The following is a 9,893-nucleotide window of genomic DNA, read 5'->3' as shown; positions in this document are numbered from 1 at the left end:
AATCCCTACATAATAAAATGGGTCCATATGAGTGTTATAATAATACAACTCATATATCATATTATTTATTTATTATTACGGTTGCATTAATCATCATGTTAATGCTGAAGATTGTGGAGATGAAGCAAATTTTGAACTATGTGATATACTGTCGGATAGTTCAATCTGCAACAATGCATCACAGTTTATAAACTGACAGAGGTGGAAGAAGTATGCAGATAGCAAGTAAAAGTAGCAATACCACACTTTAAAAACACTCCACTATAATTAAAAGTCCTTTGTTCAAAATCCCACTTCAGTAAAAACACAGACGTATTATCAGCTAAATGTACTTAAGTGCACATTACTAAGCAGAATGGCTCCTGTCAGTGTTATATTATAGTATGTTTTATTATTGGATTGTTATTACTGATGCATTCAAGTGTGAGCAGCATTTTACTGTTGTTGTTGGCCAAGGTGGGGCTAATCTGAACTACTTTATATACTGTTGGGTGGTTAAACCATAGCAATGCATCATATTTTATGAACTCCTCATACATTTTGTAGGTAATCTGTAGCTACCAAATATATGTAGTGGAGTAAAAATAACAATATTTCCCTCTGAAATGTAGTGGAGGAGAGGTACATTACACATTATTTGTAGCACCTTTCATCAACAAAGGCAAGACAAGTGCTTGACCTAAAAAAGGCATTAAGATGAGAAATAAAAGAAACAAAAGACACTATACAGACACACAAAAGAGTCAAAGAAAAACGATAAAAACGAATTAAAAATACAGAGCAGTGACATAAGTTATAAATAAAGATCTGGAAGAAGCATACAATGGAAATACTGAGAATAGTATCTCAAAGTTGTACTTAAGTACAGTACTTGAGTTAATGTACTTGAATGAGTTACATTCCACCACTGCACCTTGCCATACAGTTCACGTTCAGAAAGCCAGACGAGGCGCTGCCAAATACGCACACATGGCACAACGCGTTTCAAGTCTTATCCATCCTTCCTGGCAAACTCCCCCCGCGGTCTCCTCCCGGCCCTTTGAAATTCGCATCACGACCCTCTCATTTCTGTTTACAAGAGTCAAATTGCTTCCACACACTTTATTCGTAATACATCTGCAGCCAGAGCTGCGCCAAAAGCGGTCACGGCACACGCATTTTTTACTCGCGCGGCAAATACCTCGACCGTTAAACATCAACACACAGTCACCCTGATGAGTGGACTGAGAGGCGGCAGTCTAACAAGCGTCTCTTTGACTCATCGGTTATTACTCAGTCTGACCCCCCTGCTTAACTGATTTCGTGCATGCATGAAATGAATGATGCTCAGTGGAAAATCGGTCCAACTCCACTACTCTCCTCAAAAGTGCCCCTGCAGTGCTGCTGCTAAATGATGCTTGTTTTAATTGCAAGGATTTTTGTCTTTTCTTCTTACAATGAGATTTACAGTTTGGGAGGTCTGCACCTTCCAGAAAGGCAAACACAGTGATTGAAAAGCAGGGCAGGAGGGAGTTCTTCAATAGGGCCTGCATTACTTAATCATAAGTCAAGTGGTCACATGGAGAATATGAACAAGGCCATGCCAAGTATAAATAGATGCCAAGTATAAATAGATGCCAAGTATAAATAGTCCTCGGCACCAGTGGTTCTTCAAATGAGGCTTGGAGCCCCGAGGATTGAGGAGAAAATGAGGAAAAGTTTATACTTTCACTATTTCGTTTGCCAAAATTGCTCAAAATGAATCTGTGCCTAACATGCAAAACCAGGGGTGTGTGGAGCTAAAAGCCAAAGAAGAAGAGACAGAAGAGAAGGTCTTAGTTGCAGGAAAAAAACCCTTAGCAAACAGAGGTATGAAAACACACATTTTTATTCAACATCTGACCAATAAAATGACATGTGCTTGCCTGAAAAAAGTGCCACTTTCATCATTTAATGTGCCAAGACAGCTAATGCATCTCTTTCACTATAGTGTAATCTTACCACTTCTAATGTAAAGTAGTGGCTTACGCAGCTCAGTTCTACCTTAAAACGTGTTCTCAGATGGCGTGGCCTGAGCCAGTTGATCTATTCAGAGCTTCTTGGGATGAAAGCTGGTGGGAATCCCTTTCTCAGCTCATTTCTTTTTTTACCAGGCCATCACCTGCTGTCTTTAATTCATGCATGCTGTTTTCTCATGCTGCTCCCACTCTGTTCTACTGCTCTCTGTCGCCCCTTTTGAAGTCTTTGGGACGTCCTGTGGTTTTCAAAGGGTCAGAAAAGGGCAGCTCTACTGTTCTATCGAAGGCAGGCCGCGGGATAAACGTATATTGCCACCTGTCCTCGCTGCTCTGCGTCAACACCGCTGGTGTCACTGTACTCACACCTCGTCATCTCACCCCCTGCCGCTTGTACATTGTTCCCTCTTGCTCACACACACACCGAAATGCGACTGAGCAAACGCACATACTCGGGGTAGTGCTTGCGCCCACATACACACATACAGGAACATGCGCACTACTACTGTAGGACCCCTACTGTCTGACAACCGTCACACAGAGACAAATCAAGGAGTCCTGCTGCTAAAAGCCCACCCTTTCCTCACACTTCACATTACAGAGGACTCTTTCTGGCCCGATCTCAAACCAGTGGGGGTTGTTTGGATGAGAGAAATGGCTGTGTCCTGGGGAGAGAGTCAATTGCAGGTCCGGGGTCACGCAGAGAGTGGGAAGAAGCAGCCAAAAGTCCTTCAAGATGGAAAATTAGCCTTTCAAATGACAGCCAAAGAACAAACCACTCAGAGGAGCAGTGGGTGTTTCTGATGCTCCCACTGAAGAGTTTCAGAAGCTCTTCTTATTCAGCCTGTTTCCTGTCCTGCATGTCCAGAGGGAAACAGCCCAGGAATCCCCACATCTGAAAGGGAAGTCAAGGTCGAGCAGGATGATCCAAAACTGGACACCAGGCCTGAGTCTGAGTCCGACACGGCCAGCTCCTCAAACTTCTGTATCACTTTCCTCACTGACTGGAAGGGAATCTCCCTGCGCCACCGGCCCCCACCAGCCCCACAAGGTCCCCTGTAGACAGAGTCCTTACTGAGGAACACGTGAGGAGGAGGTGGGAGGCCGCAGCGCAGCCTCAGTCGGCCCTGACCCAGGCCCAGAGCGGGGAGCACTCCAGCGGGGTTGAAGCGTGTAGGCAGCGTGGCTAGGTGCTCTTGGGTCAGAGGGTTGTGGAAGCTCAGGGCACCCCCACCAATGTTAAGGAATACCCCAAGGGTTTTGATCTGAGGTGGGACAGTGCAGAGCGGCTCCCAGCTCCCATCATACACTGCACTGAAAGACAAACCCTGCCTTTCGAGCCACCAGCCGCCAGAACCATCCAGTGAGCTCACACCTGAGGGAAACAGAAAAGTGAAGTTTCATGTTCACTGGGCACATTTATGGATTAGCAGCCTCTACAAAACATCTTTCTAAGATTTTTAAACCCCCCTTTAAATCAACCATAATACATTCTGTCTGATTTCATTTTATTAAGCCAACAAGTTGAAAATCATTGGCTAGTGGTGTGGCTCTAGGGATGACAATGTCAGTCGTTTGGTTGGTCCAGATTGAAATATTTTAGCAGATGACTTAAGTGATCCTTGACTTTTCCTCTAGCGCCACCATGAGGTTGACATTTTCGTTTTTTTGTGTGAAACAACTCAACAACTATAAAATAAAACTTGGTACACACATTCATGTTCCCCTCAGGATGAATTGTAATAACTTTGGTGATCCCTTAACATTATATTACCACCATATCAGGTCCAAATGTTAGTTTGGTTTATGACCAGATACCTGCAAAACTAATGACATTCCCATCAGCCTCAGCTGCTAAACATGTGTTTAGTGCTAACTAGCAAATGTCTCATCTCAGTCAAAAGAATAAAGAACTTTCTCTATGTTAGCTTACTGTTAGAATAACATAATGCCGCAGCACCAGGGTTTCAGGTTCACTACACTTTTCTTTGATACTGGAGGGTTTTGATGACAGTAACTCTGTGTCTGAAGCAGTTGATGATGAGGATTATAATTTTGTGTCACAGGATAATTCAGAAGCAGAATTGGAGCATGAATATGACAATTCTCGTTCAGATGATACAGTATGAGCTTGACCTTTAAACAGTGGATGGCTGCGCATAAAAACATCCTGTAAAGACCACAAAACAGAGACTGATATATGATTACTGTGCTAACTAATTTGGTGAGTGGCAGTCATTGAGTAGTAGCCTATGTGTAACACAGTACAATGTTGTTTTATATATAAACACAAAATGTATAGGCTGCATTAAAAAAAAATCAATACTTTTTGAAAAAAATATATGTGATTGGGAAAAAGCAAATAAATGTCAAAACAAATGTTTTTCGCTACGTAGGAATGTTTGGCAAAACAGCTGGAAAGTGGCAATTCTTCATATTTGATACAAATGAAAACCTGTTTCTAGTCATGCCATACTAATAGATATAAAATTAAACACAAGTTGCAGATATAAGGGCAACTTGTTCCAGTAATTTGACAAAAAGCTAAGAATGGAAATGTTGCATAGCCAGTGATCATTGGTCTAACCACTTGGTGGCACTATGAACTATGAAGCTGACGTGTGCATGTGTGTATACACGTGTGTGTGGCCTTAAACAAGCACAGTCTTGCTGACTAAAGGTGAGGGTTTCTGGAAGCAATAAGCACGCTGGCATCGAACCAACCAAAACAAACTCAAAAGAGTTGTTACCGATCCTGTAGATGGAGCTGTTACAGACATCCACCTCCCAGTAATACTGTCCTCTTGCAATGACAACATCAGCGCAGACCTCGGGGAGGGCCAGCGTAACCCTGGGGTCAGATGTCATTGATCTCCTGACCTTGTTGTCTGGAGGTGGGCCAGGAGGGCTCCGCCCTTGGTAGGTGACGGTGTGGGAGGAGTTGGAAAGATGGAGGGATGGAGGGACAGTTGAAGGGTCCAGTGCAAAACACAGTCCTAAAATAGACCAGATATGAAGAGAGGATGTAAGGAGTGAATATTCACGCCTTTTTACTATAGTAATCCATACAAACAAACATATCATTCCTCTTTATACACATAAACCTATATTAAATGTATTTAGTTTGGGCATTAAAAGCATTAAGTGCGATTCCTGACCAAAGACAGACTGCTCCATCTCTTCCTCTCGCAGGTCTACAACGCCATCCACTGGTGCTACTGAGGAACTGGCAGCAGTGGATCCTGAGTCAAACAGGGACAGCGTACACAATTCTGTAGGTTCCCATGTTTACAGTGAGGTTCATGTAGATGAAGGCTTAGGAACTGGCTGGACCCCTGATACTCACCATGTGAACAGCTCTGTGCTGTCATGTCACCTCCATCCCAGCAGTATGTGTCCCCCTAGATATAGTGACAGTAATGGGATGGAATTAAAAATAGAATAAAAAATCCAAACAAGGGACATAGGTCACATAGAATAAAAACTGATTTCATGAAATGAAAATAAACGTACCTGCATTTTTATTTGCACAAAGAATAATTAAGTTTACAGTTGTTTATAGTGTAGTATCAGTAGTATCAAATTCATAAAAAAAAAAAGGTTTCTGAAAAACAAGATTTTTATCCAAAGAAAATGTATATTTGCTTCCAGTTGTGATGAAGAGCCTGTGCTTAAAGGAATAGTCTCCACTCTCATGTCTGTCCATGAAGTATGAAGCCACAGCCGGGAGGCGATTAGCTTAGCTTCCACCAGCTTCCACAAAACTTATAGTTGTTGACAAATACATTAACAAAGACTTGAATGTTACTTGAAGTCAAGTAATGTTAATTTGAATAAGCTTTACATATTTGCACTCAAGTGTGTATAAAATTGTATTGTAAAGTTTGCCTTGCAATTGTGACATGTATATTTTACATTTTCATATACTGAAAAAATACAGCCCACCTACACATGGGCCAGTTCACTTTAGCATTTTAATACTTACATTACATATATTTCTAATTCTTGTCTTGCTCTAATCTTTATTTCTAATTCTTATCCTTTATTGCACACTAGCCTTTTTTGCAAGGCGTCATCAGTACACCACCCTGCATTTCACTGCACATATTGTATTAGCATGTGTATCTTTAAAGTTCTCTCTCCTTAGTTTGCATCTCTCACCTGCACATATCGAAGGTTATCTTCAGATGCTCCCTCCTTGGTGCCTGTCTCCTTGCTGACACATGCAGGACTCATGGTGGGATGTTTTGGGAGACAGGAAGTGGCAGAGGTCCAGGTCCAGCATGGCAGCTCCACAGGATGTTGACAGCTCGGGCACAGCGCAGAGCAGATGGGTAGACCGACACTACGGTGCCGAGACTGACCTGACCTCATTCCCTCTCCAGCTGCTATACAGTGACCACACATGGTGTGAGAGCACGGCAGGATCAGGACGATGTCACACTCCTGGTTGCAAGCGGGACAGCGGGAGAACTGCTGCAAACAATCTAAGTCTTTTTCCTCATCTTCCTCCCTGTTAGACTTTCCGGCCTCCACATCCAGAAGCTTCTGCTCCCTGTGTCTTCTCCTGGGATAAAACATCCTCCCTGACATTACTCACAATTAAATCAATTCTGTGCTTAACTGTGTATATCCAGCTATCATCTACAGTAAGCAAGACCTCAGTCAGTATACAAGCAACATCAACAATCCAATCTCCCAGAAAAGAGACACAGGGGTGGCATCTTATTGTCAAGATATCCTTTTGCTAGAACATCACAAAAATGTTCTAGTAGGTAGAGATATCCCACTGTGGCAAAAATGACAAATCCTAATCACTCTTCCCTAACAGACCAAAAGCACATTGGTAGACTGCAAGATAGAAAGAACGCTGTTGAACAGATATTAAGAAATCATCCTGTTGTGCCATCCTCTCTGTCTCCCAGCTGACTGCTGTGGGTGAAATGGGTAGAATGGCCTGAGAGCAGATAAAAGAGAGAGTGGGGGGAGGGGGGTAGAGAGAGGGAGGGGGAGCGAGGCGCCCAGCCTTTTAAAAGGTACTCATTGCTTGGTGTTGCCATGGTAATGGCTTTTCCCACAGAGAGCCACAACTGCAAAATAATGTGCTGCATAGAACCCTTGTGCACACACACATACACGTCTAAATGTTAACAAACGCCATGAGCACGAGCCACGCCACTTAGACAGAACCTCTGTGTATAGCCAAAACAACACACACACAAGCACACACACACACACACACACACACACACACTTGAACACGCACATTTTCTCCTCCTGGATGCTCTGCTCTCCTGTTCAGCTGTGCCTCCCTTATGGAGGATTATCAATGAGTGGTCCACCCTCAGGATGACATGATGTGAATGTCAAAGATATTTGTCACAGCTCTTTGTAATTCACTGCCGGTGAGAAGGAGGCCGCTCATTGTCCCCTCGCCTTGTCTACCATGTAGGGTGCAAAGCTGAGGTCAGTGTAGGGAGGGCTGTCAAATGCTATGAATGGGAAAAAAATGATAATAATGCTAAAATATAAAACTTTATTTAGAGAGCACTTATCAAAACAAAGTACAAAGTGCTTCACAGAGAGAGAAATAAAATACCACAATGAATGATAAAATATAAAATACATAAAATATATAAAAACAATAAAATCAACTGATAAGATCAAGAAGGATTATGTGAGAAAAAAAACGACAACTGTGGCTTTGAATGACGCATTTGAGTTTGGTATCAGGTACAAAGGCAACAATTAAAGCTGACAGTTTTCAGGGAAAAGGACATGTATAGACTCTTTCAGTGTGATTCCTTCCTGGCGTGGGATTTTGCTGGGAACAGCAAATATGCTATCACAGCATTGCGCAACATTACATTGAAGTTTGGTATGTCATCTCCCTGCCTGGAGATCTCTTCTTAAGACTCACTTTTATTGTATGACTTTTTCTTTAAGGTGGGGTATGTGATTCTGGAGAAATCCAATGCCATGACAAATACCACGACACAGAGCGAACAACGACACAGAAAGTAATGTAACTAACGTTAGCTAGGTTGGGGGTTAGCAGACTGTCGCTACAGTTGCTGCTGCGAAGCTAACAGCCAGAGAGGACGAGACGGTTTCCCAGAGCCAGCACAGCAGCTCCAGACAGCGATACACACAACTCTGCTGCTGCTATAGCTAACATCACAACAACAGCACATCTTGGCAAAGAAAGTAAGCTGAATGCCCGTGGGCAAGTCATTTAACGTTACCTGACACACAAATCATGGCTGGAATAGTATTGCGTGGCTCGGTCCGAGCCACTGTGTTTGTTTCTCATTTACAGAGCCAGGGCTGTGTACAAACACCAGAGGGGGTGGATAGTGGCATGAGTTGAATAACGCAGCTGTGAATATATAATTTTAAAGCTGTATTTAATATTGTCATTCAGTTTCTATATATTGTATTTTTCCGACTGCCACTTCTGTGTACTCTGCATAATCTATACTGAATGTCTGTCTGTCCTCCTGTTCTTCCTGGGGGTTTTCTTTGTGTGTGTGGAGTATTTTCTGGATCTGAATCATGGCTCTATAGAGTGTTATAAGTTGTAGGCTACAGACTGTAATGACTGCTGAGACAAATATGTGTTTTTGGGCAGCATAAATGAAATTGCCTTTTAACTAATAACTTTGCCACCTGACCAGAAAACTGAAAAATGCACCACAGCTCTGCTCACCTGTGGTCAGGAATGAAGAGAAAAGCTAGTATCATCGGTTTATTGTTCCACACTTCCATCTTGACATGTTCTGGGATATAGAGGAACCCCTCTTTATGCATCTATGATTGTAATAATAATAGTAGTAGTGTAAACAATAATATAATATAAATATATTAATTATATAATGTATATTCATATAATGTCATGTAATAGTATACAATATACTACTATTAATTCCAATTAGATACGGCAACACAGCACTTGGTCAGGTTTATTTAAGCGGGGGCTGGGATTATTTGCATATATGTGGCCTACATCTTGTGTTGCGCCGGCCCCAATTGTCAAAGCAGCCCACCAGGAAAACTACGTCATTGGTAGTAGTAGTAGTGGTGGTAGTGGTGTCATATTGGTGTTGTTGTTGTTATTACACAACCCATCTTTAGTCTAGCATTGTCTCAACAAACAGATACAGAAATGTGACAGATGAACCAACACATATAAACTACACTAATTAATCAAAAACACTATGGCAGTGAGTCCTATATGTCATCATGTTATAACTGGGTTAGTACTGTCTGGGTCTACCTGGTGCCTCTCTTGTCTTATTTGCATTGAGGAGTCAGTCCAGAGTCAAACATTAACTTTGGGCTAAATCAAACATGAAGCCTATTGCTCTAAAAGCTTGCACTGCGTGTCACGGTTTCGCGCGACCACACATCACTCTTGATGTATCAGTTTATTAAACCGTTGTCAAACTGGACAGACCTGGGACCTGTGTTTCAGGACTTTGCCTGAGCTTTACGCGCGGAAAAATGGAATTTCTCCTGGATACCGAATGACTTTTGAGTGTCTGTGTTCTGAGCTCATTTTTATGGAGTTTAATGGAAGAAGGATGCAGGTTGACAGACCACAGCTGAGGGACACCATGCACCCAGGAATGGGTTATGGCTTGTAGCAGTAAGTCGACTGCTTGGACTCATGCCCTGTATTACAACTCTTATTTCAAAAGAGGGAGATCTGGTGTCACTGTGGTTTATACGTAGGCCTACTTACAGTGGTGTAAATGTGTCAGTTGGATGTCAAACAAGATGTTACATACTGTTGATCATGTTAATGTTAGGACTACAGCTGTCATATAATGGCTCAACCCATCAGGAGATTCCACTCTGTTTACTAGGAGCGCAGAGTGACTCATGTTTTAATCTGTT

At 42.4% G+C, this 9,893-nt stretch overlaps 1 protein-coding gene across 2 annotated transcripts; it reads right to left on the bottom strand.

Annotated features, from left to right (window-relative positions):
* Positions 1–7,402, bottom strand: LOC122879218. Of its 2 annotated transcripts, XM_044203085.1 has the most exons (5): positions 6,156–7,400; positions 5,341–5,395; positions 5,153–5,236; positions 4,745–4,990; positions 2–3,369 (listed from the first exon to the last, which is right to left on the bottom strand). In XM_044203085.1, the coding sequence occupies exons 1-5, from the start codon at positions 6,585–6,587 to the stop codon at positions 2,834–2,836; spliced, it is 1,353 nt and encodes a 450-aa protein (XP_044059020.1). In that variant the 5' UTR covers positions 6,588–7,400; the 3' UTR covers positions 2–2,833. The 2 variants fall into 2 exon arrangements, with proteins under 2 accessions (XP_044059021.1, XP_044059020.1); XM_044203086.1 differs by lacking the exon at positions 5,153–5,236 and having other exon boundaries at positions 1–3,369; positions 6,156–7,402.
* Between the last annotated feature and the right edge of the window lie 2,491 nt (positions 7,403–9,893).

This window comes from Siniperca chuatsi, linkage group LG7, assembly GCF_020085105.1.
Source record: "Siniperca chuatsi isolate FFG_IHB_CAS linkage group LG7, ASM2008510v1, whole genome shotgun sequence".
NCBI classification, from domain to species: Eukaryota; Metazoa; Chordata; class Actinopteri; order Centrarchiformes; family Sinipercidae; genus Siniperca; species Siniperca chuatsi.
This window is presented reverse-complemented; position numbering and strand designations above follow the sequence as displayed.

What these genes read in the sequence shown, in the direction of transcription:
- LOC122879218 (XM_044203085.1), bottom strand. Translation starts at nt 6,587, where the DNA reads ATGTCAGGGAGGATGTTTTATCCCAGGAGAAGACACAGGGAGCAGAAG. An exon ending in GATGGAGCAGTCTGTCTTTG is followed by an intron (nt 4,991 to 5,152) that starts GTCAGGAATCGC and finishes GGTCTATTTTAG; the next exon opens with GACTGTGTTTTGCACTGGAC. An exon ending in CAGCTCCATCTACAGGATCG is followed by an intron (nt 3,370 to 4,744) that starts GTAACAACTCTT and finishes TGTTTCCCTCAG; the next exon opens with GTGTGAGCTCACTGGATGGT.